Source organism: Leopardus geoffroyi, chromosome B2, assembly GCF_018350155.1.
Source record: "Leopardus geoffroyi isolate Oge1 chromosome B2, O.geoffroyi_Oge1_pat1.0, whole genome shotgun sequence".
Lineage (NCBI taxonomy): Eukaryota > Metazoa > Chordata > Mammalia > Carnivora > Felidae > Leopardus > Leopardus geoffroyi.
The window spans coordinates 50,348,836-50,372,438 of record NC_059332.1 but is presented as its reverse complement, the minus strand read 5'-3'; the positions used below and the strand labels follow the sequence as shown (position 1 = coordinate 50,372,438).

Genomic DNA, 23,603 nt, shown 5'->3' with positions numbered 1-23,603 from the left:
ACTAGGACTTTGGGATGGCTGACACAGGCATCTAGTACTTCCCCCGGGGGGTTGCAAGGTAATAAAATGCTAAAACATGCGTAGAAGAACCCTTTGTCAGGGTTCCTGGATGGCTCAGTCAGTTAAGTGTCTGACTCTTGAAATCAGCTCAGGTCTTGATCCCAGGGTCGTGAGTTTGAGTCCTGCATTGCGCTCTACGCTCAGCGTGGAGCCTGCCTCAGATTCTCTCTCTCTCTGCTTTCTCCCCCACTCATGCTCTCTCTGTAAAATAATTTTTTTTTTTTTTAAAGGACACTTTGATTACATTTGAAAGGACTCAGGGCTCATCAGTATGAGCACTAAGCCATCCCCTTTACTTCAGGTTTCTCATTTATAAACGTAGAGGTTATAATACCTATACCCAGGACTTTCAGCCTGAACACAATGTTAAGAGGTTAGCAATATCCCACCTTTTGCAAGAAATTCCCACCACGATATCCTCTACAAATGGTCATAGGGAACCAGGAGGAAAGAATTAGGTTGAACCGTGTGAAATGCTGGTATTTCAGTTTTGACCTAGAAAGAAACCGACTGAATGGAGGTTGACCTAATAGATGTGGCAGCAGTTTGAAAATTTGAACACCTTTTCACAGGTGTGATGCTCTGGAGTTCTTAATCTTTTTATTCCTTACATGTGTCAGGTCCAACTTTAAGAAAGGTCAGCCTTGGAGCACATGGGTGGCTCAGTCAGTGAAGGAACTGGCTCTTGATTTCAGCTTAGGTGACGATCTCCAGGTCCTGAGTTCCAGTCCCACAGTGTGCTTGGCACCGACAGCGTGGAGCCTGCTTGGGAATCTCTCTCTCCCTCTCCCCCACTCCCTGCTCGTTCTCTCTCTCACAAAAATTAACATTAAAAAATAAAAAGGTCAGCCTTGAAGTTAAAAGAAGTTTAGTCCTATATAGCCATTACTTTCCCATTTCCTGAAGTCGGATAAAGAAACTAAAGACCAAAGACTGTGTGCTAAATACTGAGTGAAGAAACTACAGATGTAAAATTTATCTAGGAAGTCAAGACAAGCCTAGTCTCAATCACATTTCATACATTGTGCCATATTTAAGAAACCCTATTTACTTAGTGAAATAAGTGTGGACCTCATGAAAAAGAGAACGGGAATTAAATAGTTCTTTGTTCATTTTATATTTTTGCACATCTAGAAAGTGATTAGTTGACTCCTTCATCACTGGCAGGAATAAATCCAATATTTGCCTATATAAATTAACTTATTAAAAATACCTTTTGTCCTTTCCAGGAGTACTTTTTAATATTAAATAAAAAATTTCCATGAAAAGGTGCCTTCTTTCTTTCTTCTTCAGTGTTTATTCTTCAGGTCAATTAATATTGAAGGCAGACTTTGGGTAAGACGTGTAAAACTAATTTATAATAGCATAAACGTCTCTCAGAGAAGTTAGCAAAACTGCACCCATCCATCCACTCCCCTCATTGGAATCCAAGCTCCCCAGGGCCAGGTTTTTTTTTGTTTGCTGCATATTCCCAGCGATCTGAAACGTGCTTAAGCCACTGCGAGCTCTCAATAAATACTTGGTTGACCGTCCATTCATTGATCATCCGTGCAGGCGCTGCGGCCAGCAAGAAGGCCGGCCTGCAGTTCCCCTCCCTCCACCGGACCTGAGCCGCTCTCAGCCCTGCAACCCCGGGAGTATCCGGCAGCCTGGCCCACCCCTCGGCCCGGCCGCGGCCTCCCTGGCCCTTCCCCTCCCGCGGAGGAAGGAGCGGGCGCCGAGAAGTGGGAAACCCGGGCCCACTTCCTGTCCCGGCAAGGCCGGGCGTCAGCGCCCCCCGAGGCCTGCTCTCTGGGCGCGGGAGGCGGCCGGGCCGCAGCAGAGAGCATGCACTGGGGCGCCGCAGCGGCGGGCCGGGACGAGGGCGCGGGGCCACGGGTACCTGGCCGCGCTGGTCGCCCCGCGCGCCGGGCCGGCCCCACCCCGCCCCGCGCGTCCCGGCGGCGAGAGGGTTAAGCGCGCGGGGGGCGGGGCCGCAGCGAGCCCTGAGCGCCGAGTGCGGGCCGCGGGTGGGGAGGGGGCTGCGGCCGGGGGCGGTTCCGGGCGGAGGGGGCGGAGGAAGGGGGCGGGCCCCAGAAGTTGTTCGGCGCTAGGCCGGCGGGCGGGAGGGCGAGCGGGCAGCGGGCCGGCGGGCGGACCGGGCCGGGGCTGGAGAAGTTTGCGCGGCGGCTCGAGAGCGCAGGGTGCGGGCCCCGCCGGCCGCTGCGCGCCCGCTGCCATGGCTTTCCGCAGGAGGACGAAAAGTTACCCGCTCTTCAGCCAGGAGTTCGTCATCCACAACCATGCGGACATCGGCTTCTGCCTGGTGCTCTGCGTCCTCATCGGGCTTATGTTCGAGGTGAGTGAGACTGGGGAGGGGGTGCGCCCTCTCGTGCGTCGGCCGGCGTAGCCCTGCAGGTTCCGCGGGTACTCCTCTGAGCTGGGGAACCTGGCTGCCATGTATGCTCTCTGCGCCCCGGCTTTGTGCACTCTACGCCCCTTGGCCTCCGGGTCAGCCCGGACGCCACCCTCAGCAATGCGCCGTGGCAGCCGTGCCCTGCTCTGCCGCCCCCTGGAGCACCCACCCTATCTTGCAGCGCTCTCTGCAGCCCTGGATCCTAAGCCTGGCTTCGAACCAGCCGCAGCGCTGCCACCCTGGCCCGACCAGTGGGGTTTCCTTTCTGGTGTCCGGGAGCCAAGCCCGGAGACTCCCAGACCCGCAGTCATTGCACAACTCTCCCCCTCCCGAGCGGTGGCTGCCAGCTTCTCTGGGCTTTTCCAGTGGGAGGGACCCTGACTCTTTTCCACCCTCCCATCTGATTTTCCGGGTCTTTTGCATCTTCACCTCTGAAACGTGCTCAGGGTGTTCACGTGTGGCCCTGGCCCCATCCCAGCAGTGCCCTTCTGCCATCCTCCGCGCCCCCCCCCCCCCCGGCTTCTTTTGCCCTTGCCTAAAAGGCCAGGTTCCATATACCCTTTATGACCCTGTGGACTGTTCCTTTAGAGCCATCTGTAGTGGACCCAGAGCTTCTCACCCGTTACAGGGGCAGGGAGAGAGATGGAAATACTCTCTGCTTTAGGAGAAAGGTGCTTCTCTCAGAGCTGTGGGGGTGGGGGACGAGGATGGGGTCCTACCAGGGACAGCGGTGCACTGGTGCAGGCCTCACCAAGCAGAGAGTGTTAGCGTGTTAGTGAGCCTCCTGGGGGTCAGAGTCCGAGGGGGTCCAGGGAAGGACTGACTGTGCTCCGGAGAGGGAGACAAATGTTATATTCAAAGTGGGAGGAACTGGAGGAAAGTGAGTCTAGGGCTTGCTGTGGTGTATCTTGTCTCAGGAGTGAGATTATGTGTGAGTGACACTCCCCTCACTCTCACCGGGTCCTTCCTGCTGGGTAGGATTGCTTATCTGCGTTCTCAGGGATGGGATAGGAAGCTGTAATCATTTATGAACTGCTTCGGAGATGAAGGGTTCCTAGTGTGGCTGATTTCTCCTTCTGTGTCCCTCTGTCTCCTCTCTAAGGATGGCAAGGGTTCTCCTTGGCCGGTGAAGCTGCCCTCAGGCTGGGGACATTCTTGTGGTGGTGAGTCAGGGTTGGATGTGTGAATGTGTCCTTGGCTGGGCTTCAGGGTCTGTAGAAGATAAACCTGGGATCAGGATTGGGGTCTGTACTCCAGCTTTTGGTAGTGCTTCTCCATTTCAGCTCCTCCCTCCCTCCCTCCCTCCCTCCCTTCTTCCTCTCCTACCCCCTACCCCCCACCCCCCAGCTCTCATGGTATATTGACCCTGACTTTGTCAAGCCAGGGTCATCCCTGGGTCCCAGTCTCTGCTCTGTCACTAGTCAGACTGAAAAATTGACTGCAGCCTCAGTTTCCTCATCATTAAAGAGGTTAGTAAAACCTGTCTTCCTCACAAGGTTAGTTATTGTAACGTTTAACTGAGATCATATAAACGATAAAAGCCAGAAGAGATTCTACAAATGTGACAAATCGCTTGTTCCTGAAGGCCTGTTGTTATTGATCATACTACTAGCTTAATGAAATAAGAGAGAATTTTGTTTTGTCCAGCCAATACCCTCAGTATCTATTTGCTGTCCTCCATTCTAAGAGGCCTCCGAGTGTGCAGTGTCACCAGTCTTGGAGGGTGTGGTTGGAAAGACACATGTGACAGCTGGAGACCTCAGAGCCACATGCTATACAGCCAGCAGAGCCTCTTGCATAGGCTTATGGCCCTCTTTGCTGTGTTTCAGGCATTTGCTAAGGTTTGTGGCTCTGTGGGTTTTATCTTTGCTTGAAAGAGCTGCTTAGGGTTTGAGTTTGGTATCTCCTTCCCTCTCCTGCCTTTAGTCTTCTGGAAAGTCCTACGCATTAAACCTGGAGTTTTGTGGGAGTTGAAAAGTGCGAGGAACCCTTAATCCCACTACCTGACAGAAGAGAAAGGTCCAGGGTAGAAGAAATAACAACAAAAATGCCTTCCCTGATTTCCCCTCTTGGGACTGGACTGGGGAGCATGGAGAAGGCCCTGGCTGTGAAATGCCTGCGGACTCCCTCTTGCCACCACCCTCTCCCTACAGAAGCTTAGACCTACAGTGGTTGGGCTTATAGGGCATCGGAGGTACCTTGTGATATTGGTGATGTATGCTGGTATGTGAGAGGGTCATGCCCAAACTTCCCTTGTGAAGGACATGTGTTCTGCTGTGTTAGGCACAAAGGTTCTTGTTGTCTATACCTAACAACTGACTCCACAGAGATAGGAGAGACAGTCAGATTTTTGGAGCTCTGCTCTCCCTACTGAATGAGAGCAGAAAGAGCTCAGTTACTCCCAAAGGACCTCAGAGGAACACCTGTGGGCATCTTCACATTTGGAGTAAAGCCAAGGGGTGGCACCACATAACCCAGCATAGGACTTACTAGATATTACTTAGGGTTCTGGGTTCTCCCCTGGAGGACTGGCGTATATGCAGGGTACATATGAGCGGGGCAGTCCAGCACTTAACACGCTTTTTCGTAGAAGTGAGGACAGAGGGAGGGGGAAGGGAAAGGGGGACACAGGGAGAGAGGATGTCAGGCTCTTGGGTTTCTGACTTGGGGCAGGGCTAGGATTCCTTCATTCAGAAGCTGAGTCAGGAAAACGCAGTTATGATTCTTCCCACAAAGAGTGACTCTCCTGGCCGCTTCTCCCTCTGGGGTCCCCTGCCCAGCTTCTGCCAATGAGCTGGACCCCACTGCCCCCACCCCAGGCAGCCACAGCCCCTCGCATCCCAACAGGCCTCCATCTCACCTTGCCCCTTCCCCAACTCACCCTCAGCTCGCCAGCATTTAGAGGGGCTTTCATTTCCCCCTCAGGGATCCTAGGACTTGAGTTCTGTCTCCTGGGAGATGATGACTCCAAATTTCCTCCCTCGGGGGATCCCTTCCTTTGGGAACACACATGAAGAGGTGCCCCTCCCTCCTCCTTTTGGTTTAGTTTTGGGCCGTCCTAAAATTCCTTCTCCCATTTCCAAGGCAGGGGTGGGTTCTTTGCCCTGAACCCAGGTTTCCTTTCCATTCTGCAATGCTGTTTGGAATAGAGCTGTTCTGTGCAGCCACAGCACTTGGCTAAAAAATGTCAGGAATGTGGAGCTTTATTTTCCCCCTCCTTCCCTTCCAGCTCTCTCTTTCTTAACTCTGGCTTTTGGGGGAGTTGGTGCAAGTGGGAGTTTTCTACCCCACGGTTTGGTCCTGCAGTCCTGTCTTTGGTGGAGTCCAGTCTGACTCCCCTTCAGGGTGTGGGCGGCCAGCCGGGGGTGTGTGTGTGTGTGCGTCAGATTTGAAAGCTGCCTGCCCCTCCCCTTTCCCTTTGCTTTCCAGTGTCCCGTTCAGTGCCACGTTTCAAACTGAAACAGGCAGGGGAAGAGGAAAACTCTCTCATTAGTGAATGGAGAATGAGAAAAAGTGGAGGGTGTGGGGGGGGGGGGGAGCATCGAACAGAGAGGAAGCAATTATACATTACCTCTAAAATGTCATTTTGAAACAGAAACTTTTTTGTTGGTTTTAAAGCTCATTCACAGGCCCTGCAGGCTCTGTAGCATGGAAATGTTTCTAGAACTGTAGGCCTGTCATTTGTAGGTTCTGTTCCTGTTTGGTCTGTGATGACTTGAGGGTTTAGGACCCAGAGAACTTTTCTGGTAGCGGCTGGTTTTGCTTCTTTTGGAGGTAGATGTGGAAGAGCTGCCTTCTTCCCTGTTCCGGACACCGTGATTGACTTGTCAGAATGATGTGCCTGCAGCACATACAATGGCAGTCCTGTTAACACACAGGTTCCATGGCTCCAGCTCACACCCTCCCAGACGCACCTGTAGGCATTATGACCTGCGTGAGGCTGCTGGTCCTGTCTGATTATTAGCCTTGTGAAACAGTTTTGCTTCTGTCGTATTTCTGTGAAGAGGTATGTAAATGGCACAGGCATGCGTCTGTGGACAGATGTTGTTTCTTGGACTACCTTCAGGGTGCTTTTGAAGATGTCTCTTTGCCAGCTTTTGTAGCTTTTGACTTTATACATCATCCTCACTGGCCTCTGACTTAGTTGTTTAGTGGTGTTCTAGAGAAATTAGTCAAGGGAAACTGAGAAGGGTCACTTATTCTCTTGGGTGCTCTCATTCTGTGGTTGGATTTCCACACACATTGCTCGGTGATCTGAGCAACAGAGCAGAAATTTGGAGCTAGTTTCTCTCCTGGTCAAGCCTCAAGTGTAACTGTATCCTATGGGACTTAATGGTGAATCAGCTATCCCTGTTTCTTCCCTTGGCAAAAATGTGCTCTCCGGAAAGGGGGTGTTGATCAGTTAGTGAGTTTTTAACCCTTATCTCAGGATGAAGACTGATACCTGTAAAAATGCCTGGCACTCTGCCTGGCACATGGGCACTTAGTCGATGGTCTCAACAAACATGCCCATCACTGCTGCTCTTGGCTTCATTGTTGGGTCTGTGAGTACCTCTTCCACCATCAGACTGGCTTGTTGGGCACGGGGGCTGCATTTCATTTTAGATCTGACATGTCTTGCGATGAGACCTTGCCCCCAAGTTTTCCAGTGCTGGCCATTTGCTCACCAAAGGGGATGATTGCTCTACCCTGGGTCCCTCGTTTTCCCCAGGGAGCCTGTGGTACAGCGTTCTTTGGAGAACATCTGTTTTCTCTCTGACATCTGTCTCGTTAGAACACGGGCTGTGGGGTCTCTGTGCGGCCACTGTCAGCCGGTGGAGGAGAAAAAACCATGAGGAGACTGCCCCGTGAGCTAAATAGGTGCCCCTTTTCTCTTGCTCACTCCGTTTTCTGAGCCCTCAGTTGCTCGTTTCTCGGGGGCACTGTCCAGACCAGTCACAACAGAGCGCCTCAGTCCTGACTGTTTGTAGAGCACACGTGTTGCTATGGTGAAAACTTCACTCTGGCAGGCATGAGCTCCCTTTTGATCTGCTTTGTCGTGGGCAGGGGCCCCAGAAATCACTCTGTGGCATAGCTGATGTACCTCCCGTTCCCACCCTGATAAATGACGAAGCCAGAGGGTTGATAAGACCGGATTAGAGTTCCCAAACTCCAGAAGTGCTTTCTAAGCAGCGAGAGCACTATTAGCAGGCTTTGGTGGGAAATTGCACTGATACTATCTCTTAACCTTTTCATCCAGCGCCGTGTATCTGGTATCCATTGGTACCTAATGGTTAAAGAAAGGGGGGAAAAAAAAGAGGAAAAGAAAACAGTAAAACTACTAACATGGCTCCTGACACAGCCCTTCTTATTTCACAAGCAGACCTTTATCTTTTACACAGTCTGTTGCTTTGCCTTGATTTACCTCCGCTGTCTCAAATGGCCCACAGTAGAGGAGAACCCAACTCAACCTAGTCACAGCTGGTTGACGGTGCAAGTTCACTGTGTGGTTTAAAGAGCTTTGCAGGCAGCTCTTCTGGCCGGTGCAGGTTCACACAGCTTTCTTTGCTTTTCAACAGAGGAAGTGGAGCCAGATTGGAGGCGGGTGGGGGAGGGTGCTCTGAGGCCCCTGGAGCCCACTGGTGAGTTTGTGGGAGCTTAGGGTTAGGTGAGGCGCTGCTCTGTGGCTCTCCGCCTGAGCCACGTTGCCTCTTGACAGCTTCCCTCATTTGTCTGGATGGGTTGGCAACACTTGACATCTGCAAAACGCTTTACTAGCCTCACCCTGTAATCTGGATGGTTTATGGGGGTTGTCATACCCATCCAGAGCCTGGCTTCCAGAGGAGAGACTTGGCCAAGGACCATTCCCTCCTAGTCAGAGTTGGAGCCAAAATAAGAATTCAGCAACGTCTGGCTCACATTTAGAGCTCAGCCCTAATGCTTCCATGAACGAGGAGTCTATGGAATGTAGCCACAGGCTGCTTTATTTTTCTTTGTCTGAGTGGAATCTGTTTATTACCTGGAAGTAATGTCTGCAGGTCATTGTTCCACTTGGAGGCTTTTCTGCCTGGAACAGTCATTGAGATTTGCATCTCCCTGAAAGAGACGACAGAGGATGACCCAAATGTGTGTATCACGTGGGAACATAGGTGAATGGGCAGGGGCTTTACCTACTGTGAAAGTTCCTGCCTGTTATTAGCCAGTATCTGTGGAAGAATAGTTTCCTCTGGCTGTTGTATTTTCATTGCCCTTATGGTCAAGTTAATATTGTGGCCATAGCTCAAGGGCATATCTTTTCTTCGCATTTCCCAAGATTAAGGATTAGAGGGAAACCTAGAAGTCATCTACTATGTCTATAGAAGAGGATAATAGACTCCCAGAGGTTGGGAGATTTGCCCAGGACAGTAGAGGGAAGTTTTGGCAAATGTGGGGCTTGAGCATACATCTTCTGACTCAAGTCTAGGGAATTTTCTATGCGTTTATTTGCCCCCTGGAATTCTCGATGCTGCCTTTGAGTGCCACGGTATGTGTAGAAGCCTTGCAATTGATACATCTTTCTTAAGTGTGCTATGTTCATTAGTTTGGCAACTGTTTATTGAGTTCCTGCTATGTTCCTGTGTTGAGTTCTGGGAACGCAGATGAATAAGGTGGGGTCCTTGTCCTCAGAGAGGTCACTGTGTGGTAGCTCAAAGCTGGTAAGCTATTTGTGGAGGGGAGTCAGGCCTTGAACTTGATGTAAATGGCAGGTGCAGCTTATAGGCAGACTGTTGGGCCTCAACCTTAAGCCACTGCTGTTGGTGGAAGGGGGTGGTTTCTTAAATGTAGACCCGACACCCTGAGTGTGGAGTTGTCAGTAGTTAGGGGACAAGAGTGGTGGTCATTTCTAGATAACCTTGTGAGGCACAGCTGGTGCTCTTAAACTTTACAGCTTTGTGAATAAGTGAACTGACCAAAGGCTTTGGTGTGTGTGTGTGTGTGTGTGTGTGTGTGTGTGTGTGTGTGTGTACGTGCACGCGTATGCACATGTCCATGTGCACGTGCCACAGATGTGATTTCTAACACCAGGAGGTCTTTATTGATTGAGATTAGGAGAGCTCTTCCATATGATTTCTTAAGATTTTTACCATAAAACTCCAACATGATCTGAAATGTACCTTTTGGGTTAGTGGAGGTGATGATCACGCCTGGGGTGAAAAGGACTTACGACTCTGAGCCTCAGTTGCCCTGTCTTTGCAGTAGGGAGAAGATTTCTTAATAAAGCTCCTGAATTTTATAAGAGCAGAGCATTTCCTTTTTTACTTTATTTATTCATTTTATTTTTTTAAGTAGGTTCTATGCCCAACATGGGGCTTAAACTCATGACCTGGAGATCAGGAGTTGCGTGCTCCACTGACTGAGCCAGCCGGGCGCCCCAGGACCGAGTATTATTATCAGTTTGTTGCTTCATTTTTATCATAAAGGTGTAGATAATCTCTGCAGAGAGTTTTTAAAAGAGACTTTGTAGTGACCCACCAGTATTCTGAAGATTTCTGTGGCTTTTGGGGAGACAGAAGGGTATGTCCTACTTCAAGACAAAGGATAGAGAGGTGATTTTTACAGCCTACCTCTCCCCCAGCTGCTTGCTTTGAGGAATGCCCAGGATCACACTGGTTTGTCAACAAGTGTGTTTGTGCCTGGTATAGGGTGGGATCTGCCAAAAGATAGTGTTGCGAGTCTGTGAGAATGTGGGTTTAGGTTTAAAGGTACCAGGGATGTATTATGGGCTCCTTTTCTGAATGTTAAGAGCAGGCTGGGGGTTCCTGACCTGAAGGAGCAATTCCAGGGTAAGCAGTCCTCCCCTCCAGCAATGCCTGAAGCCCTGCAGGAAATCACCAGGCCTGCTTCACAATGCCTGGTTTCCTGCTGAGAATTCCTTGGAACTTGGAGCAGAATTGCACTTTTTAGACCCAACACTTCTGGAGTTGAGAGTGTGTTTAGTGTGTAGCATGACTTTGTACTGGATCAACTTTTGACCTCGTTGGGCAAGGACACACTTGTTTGTATGGATTTTGTGACTGTTGGCCTGGAAGGTGGAAAGGGATGGTTGATAGCTGCTTTCTTTTCCTTTTTTTTTTTTTTTTTTTTTTAATTGCAGTTTGCTCTCTGGTTTGGCATGAAGTGTGAACACATGTTCCTCTTCCAGAGTCCTCGAGGCTTGAGCTGTCCTCAGGCCTGGATTCTCCCTTGGGTCCTGCCACTAAATAGCTGCATGGCCCATGCAAGCTGCTCAGCTCTCTGGGCCCCATTGCTTCCCGGGCTGTCTCTTGTTCTGTGGCTCAGTCATGCCTGTCTAACGTGGTGATGTACAACAGGGCTGGGGATGTGTAGACAACTTAAGTTGTCAGTCAGAAATTGGGAGGGGAGGAAAGGGGGCACCTTCCTTCCCCCTCTTCTCCCCCAGCCATATAGATTTTGGGGTTAGTCAGAATAAAGTTGTGCCTCCATCGGGTTAAGTGGTCTCAACTTCTCATCTTAGTTTCATTTCTTCTTTGCGTCGAAATCAGGTTCTAGCCTAAATTTGGGTCTGATGCAGAGTCCAGCTTAGTGGAACCAGCTTTGGAAAAGGAGACAATCCTTATATTAGAAAGGAACTGTCTGGAGTCAGGGGAGAGGCTAGGCTTTGTTTGTGACTTTCCAGCCAAAGGCCCTGTGGCCTCTCTAAGGCCGATCAGGGGGTGGAGGCAGAGCAAGAAGAATGGCCCGTGTCTTCTGCTCTGCTCTGTGCGTTTTATCATCCTGGTCTTCTGAGTGTGATCTGGGGCCCTGGGCTTGAGCAGATTTTCATATTCAGTGATGTGCTTGTCGTGTACACATTACACTCATCTGTGGCTTTTTTCTTTTCTTTTTTCCGATCAGTAGTGTCTGACCCATGATCTACCATTCTTATCCCCTTTGCCCCCAAGAGTGTTCTCAGGGCTTTGCCTGACTGACTACAACCACTTCTTCTTCTTCTTCTTTTTTTTTTTAATGTTAATTTACTTTTGAGAGAGAGAGAGAGGAGAGAGAGAGAGAGAGAGAGAGAGAGAGAGAGAGAGAGACAGAACACGAGCAGGGGAGGGGCAGAGGACAGGGAGACACAGAATCCGAAGCAGGCTCCAGGCTCTGAGCTGTCAGTACAGAGCCTGACGCGGGGCCTGAACTCCTGAACCGTGAGATCATGACCTGAGCCAAAGTTGGATGCTCAACCGACTGAGCCACCCAGGTGCCCCAACAACCACTACTTGTGAAGCATCTTCTATCACTCTGACCAAATAGCAGGCTTTCTTCCTCAAAATTATAAGAGTGAGGAAGAGGTGGAGAGGGACGAGGCAGTGCTTAATGACCTTGTTCTGACGCCTAGCTTCAAGTAGGAGTCACCCGCCACATCTCATATGTGAAGTATCACAGTGTTTGGCTCACCAAAAGTAGTCCACACCTGTGGCATCCAGCAGGTGGCCACTAGGCACATTTGGCTTTTCTAGTGCAGTAGAATGAAGTGAAATTAAAAATTCGGTTCCTCAGGGCAATGAGAAAGAACGAAATATGGCCCTTTGTAGCAACGTGGATGGAACTGGAGAGTGTGATGCTAAGTGAAGTAAGCCATACAGAGAAAGACAGATACCATATGTTTTCACTCTTATGTGGATCCTGAGAAACTTAACAGAAACCCATGGGGGAGGGGAAGGAAAAAAAGAAAAAAAAAAAAGAGGTTAGAGTGGGAGAGAGCCAAAGCATAAGAGACTCTTAAAAACTGAGAACAAACTGAGGGTTGATGGGGGGTGGGAGGGAGGGGAGGATGGGTGATGGGTATTGAGGAGGGCACCTTTTGGGATGAGCACTGGGTGTTGTATGGAAACCAATTTGACAATAAATTTCATATATTGAAAAAAATAAAATAAAATAAGAAAAAAAAAATTTTGGTTCCTCAGTCACACTAGGCACATTCGACGTCTCAGGAGCACAGCTATAGATAGAGTGTTGCCACCACCACAGAGAGTTCTGTTGGACCACGTAGGTGCACATGTTCCTTTCTGAGGGCTTTCATAGTAGTAAGCAGTGGTTCATGCTGTGGTTCTGTGGGGGAACCATTAGAGGCCCTGGATCACGGTGGCTAAGGTCAGGGCCCTACTACCAGTCTGCCTGACTTTGAACTCTGGTTCACCTTGTCATCTTGGTAAAGGATCTAACCTCTCTGTGCTGCCGTTTCCTCATCAGTAAAAATATGCCGTAAAGTTGTTGGGAGGATTAGAAGCATTGATATAAAAGATGTGAGAAAGGTTGACATAAATAGAGCACCTAGAAGAAGGTGTGGTACAGGAGCTCAATACCTGCTGCCTGTTGTCCTTCCTACACTTGTAACAGCCCTGGAGTGACACCTTAACTCTGCAGAAACCCCCTTTGCAGCTGCCTCATCTGTTTGGAGCATAGCTGAGAAACAGGATGTAGAAACAGGATGAGAAACAGGGGAGGTCCCGGAGCAGCCCAGTGATGGCCCCAGACCTGTGTCCTGACACCACACCTAGGCTAGTTGCTCGGGCTTTGACCTCTAATCAAAGCCCACCAGCGCTTACTTTTCATACAGCTCTATGAAGCTTGGTTATCTCATTCCCAAGATTACAGAAGGAAGATTAAGTTAGAACGGGAGAAGTAGCTGGGGTAGCTGACGTTTGGGAGGACTACCCCATTCCTAAACACTTAAGAGTCATAAGAAATGGGGTGCCTGGATGGCTCAGCCAGTTAAGCGTCCAACTCTTGATTTCGACTCAGGTCATGATCTCACAGTTCGTGAGTTCAAGCCCCACATCGGGCTCTGCTGACAGTGGGAGCCTGCTTCCAAGTCTCCGAGTCTCTCTCTCCCCCTCTCTCTGTCCCTCCCCTGCTTGCTTCTCTCTCTCTCTCTCTCTCTCTCAGAAAAAAACCCCCAAAACAACAACAACAACAACAACAACAACAAAACAAACTTAAAGTCATAAGAAATGAAAAAAAAACAAAAGCAAACATGCGTACTTGGTGTCCCTTAGTATATGCACAGATGCACAGACAACTTGTATAGATTTTGAGGTTACCATGACAGACTAGCACCAGATGGTACTCGATCATAATGATTATATGCAGGGAAAGTGAAAGGTATGTAGGATGCTCACGTGTTTAGGAACATTTCTGTCCACAGTGATCAATGTTGCAGTTTCAGTACCTAAATCTTCAGCAATATGGAAGCTTTGGATATCCAGAATGATTCAGCCCCAGACATTTCTGGCCAGTCACAGATTTTTTTGTAGCCCTGAAATAAAAGGCAAAGTCAGTCCATTGTACAGTGTACTTTCTTACCCAAGAAATGTGGAAGAAACTTTGCTGACATTCTTATCGTCTAGTCTGGGAAATCCCTTCATTCAACACTATTCAACCACCTGCCATTCAATTTTCTTCTTCTTTTTCTAATCATTCAGTAAATACATCTCTGCGCAAAATTCTGAAATGTGTAACGGAAGCCAGCTGACATAGTTGCTGGCATGACTTGCTCTACTGTGGTCCGTTTTGGAGCTTCCAAACGAAGAAAATGAGATGCTGCTCAGCCACTGTTCCTGGAGTCTTGTGGGTCCAGCATATTCTAGGCCTGACAACTGTGCCTTGTCAGATTATCAGTGGCCACTTACACCACCTTTAGCGTATAGCTGTGGCCAGGTGTAACTTGACCAATGTTGCTGGCTTCTCAGTCTCACCCTTTGGGTTGTTTGCTCACATGGCCCGATAGATGTGTGTCCAGACTGAGCTGATTCCGATCTCTTGCCTCCTCTTTCTACAAACCTCGATTAAAGAGCTTTTTTGTGAGGCATTGTCTAGATGCTGGCAATACAGGGGAAAGACATGCTGCCCAATTACAGGGAAGAACCTTACCATCTAATAAGGGAGACAGATGAAGGGAAACAAGTACAGTCTCTTGATGATGAGTATTCCAGTTGAGCCGCCATATTTGTCTTCTGTGTTTGGCACACAGTGGTGTTCACTAGGTAGTGGTCTGCTGGAGGGGATACTTTGGGAACATGGAGGAGGGGCTCCTTGCCCAGAATAGGGGTAAGTGCATGCTGGGTAAGGCCAGGGAGAGAAGAGGATGTGAGAGGACACTAGGCAAGGGGATCCGCTTGTCCCTGTGAATGCACAGCTGGGGCTGGCATGAAGCACTGGGGTACTCAGCAGGCTAGTGTGATAGGATGCTCTGGGTGAGACTGGAAATGAAGAGTCTGGTCAGGAGGCTGTGGCACTGATCCATGTGAGCACTGCTCCCTCCCCAAAACTTCAGTCTCCTTCCAACCTGGAGGAGGGACCAGGACCCCCAGGCTGATGTCAATTCAGAGGCTGCTGGAACTGCAGGGTCTCTCCTCTCCCAATTCTCTTTCCCCAGGCATGTTATGTGACACAGGCAAGCTACAAGGCAGTTGGTGGGGGGCAGGCAAGGACAGCTAAAGCTAGGAGAGAGGAACAGCTTTTCTTTAGACCTTATTGTAACCCTGAGGCATGCATTGATGTGATGTTGCTCTTGAATATGAATAGCATTGTTTGTCTTGTGTTGCCTTTGCATTATCACTGACATGTCCTTTGAACTTATTTAAAAGGTATTTTTTTTACATCTAATGTGATTTCCAATTTTTTAAAAAGTAGGGAGGGCCTCAGCTAGATGGAACAACTTTTTCTCCACTTTTTTTTTTTTTTTTTTTTTAATTAAATAAGCCACGAAGAGGTTTGCACTCAAGTACTGTGGCCTTATCTAAGGAAGCTGGAGCTGTTCCTGTGTTCAGAGGAGATGGAGGGAGGGGGAGCATTTTTTTTTTTTTTTTTTGTAGAGGCTTTTCTAGGGATAGGTGAGGTGGGGACGGACATGTAGGGGTTCACTGGTGGACAGAGGAAGGTAGGCATGGCCTGTAGGTAGCATTTCATTTGCTCTAAGTTATCGAGCACTCACTGTATACTAGAGTATACCCATATCGTGTCAAGGAGTACCCCACAGCAGTGTCAGTAAATAATTCTTTGAAATGTGCTTGGGAGAATGAGGAGTAGCTGATCTGTCACATGCCTTCCATCTCTAAACTTTTGCAGACCCTTAGAAACAGATGCATTGAGAGTTGCCTTTGTGTGATTTCTAGCACGTTATTTGAACACCTGGGGGTTGTCTTCCCAAGACCTGTTGGTGATCATCCACTATTTTACGAAACACCCCGGACTCCCATCAGTGGTTTACATTGTCTCCGGAGGAGAGGGAGAATACAAGCATGTGTGTCCGGACAGAAACCCACAGTGGCCACTTCTCCCTTGCCTTGTTCCCCATATCGAAGTCCCAGCAGTTTTACCCCTGCATTTGCTCCCAAGTCCCCTCTCACACTTCACTGCTCTTTGGCCTTAGCTCAGACTCCTGAGTGGTTATACGGGTCCTAGCTTGGACCTCAGCCTCTTGTCTGGTCTCCTGTCCGCTCCCTTTCCTCAGAGCTACCACTGATTGTCGTCTTCAGACACAGAGCCGACCATGGGGCTCTCTTACTTAAAATCCTTTCATGGTGCCCACCTAAAGTCTAGCCTGCCTAGCATGGCATGCTGGGCTCCCCCAAAGCCTGACCAGCCTTTGTCCTGGACCCCCTCTGTTCCTCGCTTGGGCCCTGCCCTGCCTACCCCCAACGCAAACCACCTACCTGAGGTTCCAGAACATCCTCTCTCTGTGCCTGCCTGCTTCCGTTCATGCTCCCACCCACCCCCAGGTCTTCTCCTTCCCCCTTCTTGAACCCCTGCCTCCCATATCACACAGCCGCCACCTGCTCCAAACGTTGTCCTCAGCCCTTCTTCCCACCTCCTTTCTGTCTACCTCTCTATTTCTCTTGTTTATTCATTCAACCAGACTCAGACCGAGCATTTGCTCCCTGCCAAGCACTGCTCTTGGGGCTAGGTAGGATAAAAGATGAAAAGGCGAAGATTCTGCCATCGCGGAGCCAAGAGTCCTTAGGGAGGTGACAGTGTCACTGCCACTCCTGTGTGTAGGAGGTACACTTCAAGAGTCAGGGAGGGGAGCATAATTCTCCTGGGAGTATTAGGGACAGTTTATTTGAAAATGGAGAAGTTTGGGCTGGGCCCTGAGGCCTGAGGGGCATTGGCCAGGCAGAGAGGACATGTGTAAAGGACAGAGATGTGCAGGTGGGTGATGTGATAAGTGGCTCCATGTTACCAAAGTGGGGTGGGGGTGGGGAGTAAGGAAGGAAGTGAGGGAAGATGAGTCTGGACTGGCAGGCAGGGTTCGGCCCATTGGTGGCCCTTGTTCAGAAGTTTGGATTTACTTCTCAGCTCAGGTAATAGGGAGCCATTGAAGTTTTCCCGAGCACAGGAGTTACTTCATCACATTTGTACTTGGAAGGTCACAGGCAGTAGGGCTGAAGCGTGTTCCTTGCACTTGCTGTGAGCTCCCTGAAAGGAACAGGTTGCTTTACATTTTCTCAGTATCCCCAGCACCTCTGTGCCTAATGTGTAGTTGGTGTGAATTGATTGAGGATGGGCTTGTGCACACACAGGATAGTGTGCATCTTGAGTTGCCTTTCTGCTGCTGGTGGTCATGTGCACCTTTTTCTATTCATGCTGTCCCTTCTGGGTTCTCGGGTACCCAGTAAGAGGTGCTCGTGAGCATATTCAGAATGCCTGCTACTTTAGCATGTGCACACAGGGAGGGAACCTATAATCCTAGCCATTTAAAGCTTTTAAACATTTTTTTTTGAATAGACAATATTTGGCAGTGCAGTCACATTATTCAAAAATCAAAAACATTAAAAAAAAAGAATACTTGAAAGTGCCCCTCCCTGACCTCTTCTTACCTAGCTCCCCTCCCCTGCCCCTAAGTACCACTTTCATTTATTTTTGTGTATCCTTGAGTTTATTTATGCAAATACAAGCAGCTATAAATTATATGATAGATTTTGGATATATAGAGAGTACATATACACATGTGATATGCACACACATATATATATATAACATATACATATGTACGTATGTGTATATATGTATGTGTGTGTATTTCCTGTCCCCCTCTCTTGCGCAGAACAAAGTGTATTATCTACACTGTTCTGCTCCTTGCTGTTTTTGGTTCACAAAATATCCTAGAGCTCTTTCCATGTCAGTATGCAGAGAATTTCCTCATCAGTGTGTAAGCTTGCATAGTCTCCCATCATGCAGGTACACTGGACTTCATTTAATCAGTCCCCTTTTGATGGATACCTGGGTTGTTTCTAACCGTTTGCTCTTATAAACAATGCTGCAGTGAATATCTTGGTACGTAGGTCATTTCATGTCTATACAGCCATATATCTCGTAACATATTTTCCCAGAAGCAGGATGAGTGGGTCCAAGCATAAGTGCATTTGCGTTTTTGACAGATATTGACAAATTGTCCTCGTCCTTTATTTTTTTAATGTTTTTATTTTATTTTTGAGAGAGAGAGAGAGAGAGAGAGACAGAGCATGAACAGGGGAGGGGCAGAGAGAGAGGGAGACACAGAATCCAAAGCAGGCTCCAGGCTCTGAGCTGTCAGCACAGAACCTGATGCAGGGCTCGAACTCACGGACCGTGAGATCATGACCTGAGCTGAAGTCTGACGCTTAACCAACTGAGCCCCCCAGGCGCCCCTCCTTGTCCTTTTTAAATACCACATTGAAACCAAGAAATCAGCCATAGACTCTTTATTTTGTGTCGTTGAAAATCTAATACCACTGCCTGCATTGATCTTGTTCACTGCTGTATTCTTAGCAACTTAACATGGTGCTCGGCATGTAACGGGAGTCAAATACTTGGATTTCTAAATGATGTTGTTTGGCATGTTCGGATAATGGGGTTCTTCCCTATTGATTATCTTTCAGCTCTTCTGTGATGTTTCTTTTCTGTCCGGCCCTTTATACAAATTTTTCCCTCGGGACACCATCCTGCTTTCACTTGGCCATGGTTCCTCATTCCTGAGGCCACAACCCCCTTTTTTTGGAATGCCCTGCTTTGCCCTACTGGGCAGGGTGCTTCCTTCTGCCTCAGCAGTTCCCTGGGCCCTCCTAACACAGTTCTCATCATTGCCCCGCCTCCATGGTGTGTGGCCTTGTCTGTCTCCAGGGCTTGACTGGGAGCTCCGCCAGGACGGGAGAGGGTCTCGCTCACCATTGTGTCTCTAGGCCCCAGCATGATACTTGGCATTCTGGTGGTTCTCCTGTAATATTCTTGCAGCAAATAAGTGGTAACTTGGAATTATCAATTGATAACCAGTTTTCAAAGGATTTTTGCATATTTAATTGAGATATAATTCATATACTGTAAAATTCACCCGTTAAAATTGTACAGTTCAGTGGTTTTTAGTATATTCACCATGTTTTGCAACTATCACCATTTTCTCATTCTAGAATATTTCCATCATTCCCCAAAGAGACCGGTTAGCAGTCACTTCCCATTGCTCCCCCACCCCCAACCACTAATCTGCTTTCTGTCCGGATTTGCCTGTTCTGGACACATCGTGTAAATGGGATCATAGAACATGTGGCCTTCTGTGACCGTGTTCTTTCACTTAGCATAATGTTGTCAAGGTTCGCCCATGTTGTAATGTGTGTCATTCCTCTTTATGACTAATATTCCACTGTATGCAAATACCACATTTCGTTTGTTCACTCGGCCGTTGATGGACATTTGGGTTGTTTCCACCATATTACACGAATGATGCTGCTGTGAACATTCATGTATGAGTTTTTGTGTGGACATAATATTTTCCGTTCTCTTGGGCATATACATAGGGGTAGAATTGCTGGGTCACCAGATAATTTTAATACAGGAAAGGAGCCAGAATTGAAACTATAATGTGAACAGTTTGTCTTTTGGATCTGAGAGTTGTATCTCAAGGGCCAGCATTGCATATATTGCTCATTCTTATCCAGGCTTCTCACAACAGTGCTGGCTTATTGAGAGTTGTATTTAATAGACTGTGGCTCAATAATCATCTGTGATTCTGAGGCAAATATTGTCAGAGTTTACACAACACAATTTACTGAATTCTTACCATGTGCACCGTGCTAACTATACGGAGCTGCCAAAATACACAGGACACAGCTCTTGCCCTAAAGTCGTCATTCATTTGAAGCAACCTAAATATCCATCTGTAGTGAACCTATTAAGTAAATTATGGTAGAGTCATGCAGTGGAATCCTCTACAGCTGTTTAAAAGAGGATAAGGTCAGTCCTTAGGTACTGACACGGACTGATGTGTGAGGGAAAAAATAGGTTAGAGATTAGTATGTCCAGGGTGAGCCCATTTTAATAAAAAACTTATGTTTATGTATACACAGTCAAAATCTGGAAGGATCACAGGAGACTGTCCACATTTATTAGGTCACTAGGAGGTAGGTTATGGAAGATGTTAGCTTTCAGTGTTCTGTGTTTCCCTTTAGAATTTTTTTTTTTTAATGTTTATTTACTTTTTGAGAGAGAGTGAGAGAGACAGAGAGTGAGCAGGGGAAGGGCAGAGAGAGAGAGGGAGACACAGAATCTGAAGCAGGCTCCAGGCTCTGTACTATCATCACAGAGCCTGATGTGGGGCTTGAACCCACGAACCATGAGATCATGTCCTGAGCTGAAGTCAGAAGCTTAACCGACAGAGCCACCCATGCGTCCCTCCCTTTAGAAATTTTTTTACACTAGGTAGATAGAGCTTTTAAATTCAAACTTAATTAAACTCATTAAGTTCATGAAAAGAATTTCCCTGATTCTATTTTAGAAAAAGCTTGAGGTAAAAATTCTGTCAGAAAACACTAGATATCAATGTAGGATCTAATATGACATATCAGCACATGACTAAATGCTGACTAAATTAGTAGTGAATAGTCTTATAAGCAGTGTACCCAGGGATAGGAGGGCGTTGAGACTCTGGAAGTTAGGGAAGCTTCATGAAAGAAGGGTAGGACTTTGCTTGGTCCTTAAAGAATGGTGACATTTATATAGCACTTCCCAGTTTATTGAGCCAAAGAATAAATGCATACCAAGTGCTAACCTTGTGCTGAATACTGTAATAAGTCAGCACTTTACCTATCTTCTCATGAGCAGTCTGCACACTCGCCCTGTGAGGGAGATACTATGATTACTCCCATTTTACAGATGAGAAAACTGAGGTTTAGAAAGACTGAGTAACCTGACCAGGTCCCCGTCAGTCATAATGTCAGAATCAAAATTCAGAGCCCCTTTGCTAACTTCAGAGCCTGTGTCCCATACTTCATTTAAAGCGCAGGAGACACTGAGGCCTAGAAAGTTTAAATAATTTTCCTGAGATCACACAGTTAGGAAACTGGGGAGCCAGGATCTGAACTCAGAAAATTCCATTGGGATCTCTGGGGGTGGTAATAGGAGGCTGGAAGGTTCTGGGTCAGAGAGGTGTGTGAAACTTCTGCGTATCATGCCCCCTTTGGAGATTCATGTATCATATAAACCTATTAAAGTAGCGTCCTACATTTCTGACCCACCTGACCATCTCTCTCAAGTAGTGTTCAGTAGCATCACATAGACCTCGCTTTGTGAAACGCCGCCCTCCCATCCTGTGAGGCCGCACGCGGGAAGGGTGGTTCATGAGCAGCCTTCTCTCTCCTTTAATAAAGAGAAATGCCAGCTTTAGCGTCGAGGTTGGAAGTATATGAGGAAGAGTGTATTTGTCAGAACGAGTGGAGCAGAATTCCCTGGCTGGACGTGAGGCCACATCTCTACCCACCTATACAATTTATCGACTCCTCCTGCTTTAGAACACCTGGAAGAACCTACCGAGTGTCATATTTGCCATCTCTTTGTGACTTTTTGTTTCTTACAGAAACATGATCCACTGCCGATAACAGTTACCTCACTAAACCTTCCCCCATACTTCTTAAATTATTCAGCCCACACTCTCTCAGCTTTCATAAAGTATTAGAATTAATGCATGCTACCTCGTCCCCCACCCTGTACCATGTGTTACTGTTTTTTTTCCTAAAAATCATGGTCAAATACTCTCAAAATAAATACTCAAAATTAAATTTACTCTCCTAACCATTTTTTAAGTGCACCGTTCAGTAGTGTTAAGTACACTCACATTGTTGTACAATCTCCAGAACTTTTAATTCATTCCACAAGTATTTATGGAGCTCCTTGAACTCCGGAGTGCCTGGGCCACCGGGATGGTTAAGACACACTTTCTGTTCCGTTTGATGAGGAAGACGGATGAGAAAATCAGTGCTTTCAGTTCAGTATGGCCAGAGTTGCGAGGTGCTCCTTATGGGATTGGATCCTTAGGGAGCTTCTGTGCTTTGGGATGTGACCTCATTACCACCCAGTGGTTCAGGGCACCCCCTCTTCTGGCTTCTTGGTGGCTACTTGCTGGCTGCTTCTTGCCCCATCGCTCCCTGGAGCAATTTGCCACCTCTGCTCTCAGAGCCCGGGGAGGAGTTGGTACATGGTGCCTGTGTGAGGGCCAAGCTCTGTAGCTGAGCCCACGTGGCCCGGGGCGGGGGCAGGGTGGAGAAGGGTGCTGTTGCCAAACCCAGAACTCAAATCAGATCAAACCCCAAATCAATGGTTTGCCCAAATATAGTAACCTAGACCTTCCACCCATTGGGTTTAACCTAAATGTGCTGTCCTTCAGCCTGGAAGCTCAGCATCCTCCAAGAATGACTTACATGATTCTTCCTAAGTGCTGTTAGTCCGTTTTCCTTCTGAAAACCAACCACAGTGACGTGGCCGAAATCCCAGACTAGGGGCATGTGAGAAACTAAACAGATTGGAGAGGACTGGCTCCAGGTCATGTTTGGTTTTGTGCATTTTCACGGAGATGTCTTGGAAGTGAAGGACAGTCATGGCATTCTTGTATAGTACATAGAGCTCCTTGTAGAGAAAGTTTATTATGATGATGAGCTCACAGGCTCCCCTCCTTCCCCTGAAAAATAGACTGTAGGTTTAAGGCTCATTTGCCTTAGCCATCTGGATATGTACCCTGATTCTCCATTGCATGGTGCCAGACTGTACTGGGTTTATAAATACCATGAAGTGTGCACAGGTTTGGAATGCAGGCTTTGAATTCACATTGCCTCATTTCTTACCAGCTCCCTCAGTTCACTGGATAACTTGATTAACTTACTTAACCGTGCCCTAGTGTTTTTGCCAGTAAAATGGGAATGCAGATAATTGTGCTTACCTCATGAAGTTTTTGGAAGAATCAAGTAAGCTAATAATGCCTATATGACACTTTTACATAGCTTGATACCATGTAAGGACTCCATCGGTGTTAGTTACTCATGAATATTAATTAATCAATTCCATGACAATTACAGCTGTCATTCTGCAGCCATTTTTCTGTGCCTCTCGTTTTCTCATTCTGTATTAGTTATGTATAGTCTATACATTCTGGTGCATCCATTCTGCACCAGATACACCTTTCACACTCAAACACTGATGCCTGGGCCACCACGACCATTAAGAAGCGTGCAGGTTGAGTCCATGTGAAGGCTTCTCCTTGATGGGCTCTGAGCCTGAGCCCCCAGTCCGCGGTTCTCCCTGTGAATGCCTTTCCTTTCCAGAATTACTTCTCTCCTTTTCCCTTTCTCAGAAATCATATAGCTTCAGTACTGCTGTCTTCCTTTCCCACTTGGAAAGGTTATGAGGTTAAATAAGTGGAAATCAGCCGCTTGAAATATTTTACATTGAGGCATGACCTGTCATAGCATCTTTTTCAGTAATAGGGATTTTGCATTTTATGAATTACTTTGTTGAAGGGCTTTTTTTTTTTTTTTTTTTCCTGTTTGAGCACCACCTTTATAAACAGATTTCCTCGAGCTCTTTCACTTAGCACAGTTGATTTAATTTCTATTTGTTCTTATGCCCAGACGCTATGGTTTTCATGCTTGTAATAAAAATCCACAGACCAAATCCTGATTTTTTTCCCACTCAATATTATATCCAAATATTTTGAGATGTTAGCATTTTTAAAAGATGAGGTTGTTCCTAAATGCCTACCAGTAAGGAATTGGTTAAATTTCAAATGGTGACGTACATCAATATACAATGTAATTGAATAATGTCCAAGACATATGGCTGTGTTTTTTAAAAAGCAGATTACAGAATGCCATATTGTTGTAGGACTTTT

The 23,603-nt window shown here is 47.5% G+C and overlaps 1 protein-coding gene across 2 annotated transcripts in view; it reads left to right on the top strand.

The window, feature by feature from the left end:
- Nucleotides 1-2,140: 2,140 nt before the first annotated feature.
- The window catches only part of TRAM2 (translocation associated membrane protein 2), an 83,801-nt gene continuing 62,338 nt past the window's right edge, over nucleotides 2,141-23,603 (top strand). The window contains exon 1 of one of the 2 annotated variants that reach the window (XM_045498526.1): nucleotides 2,141-2,398. In XM_045498526.1, the coding sequence (XP_045354482.1) occupies nucleotides 2,279-2,398 (120 nt within the window). In that variant the 5' untranslated portion in view covers nucleotides 2,141-2,278. The remainder of the gene's footprint in view (nucleotides 2,399-23,603) is intronic. The other variant, XM_045498527.1, reaches the window with a different exon arrangement.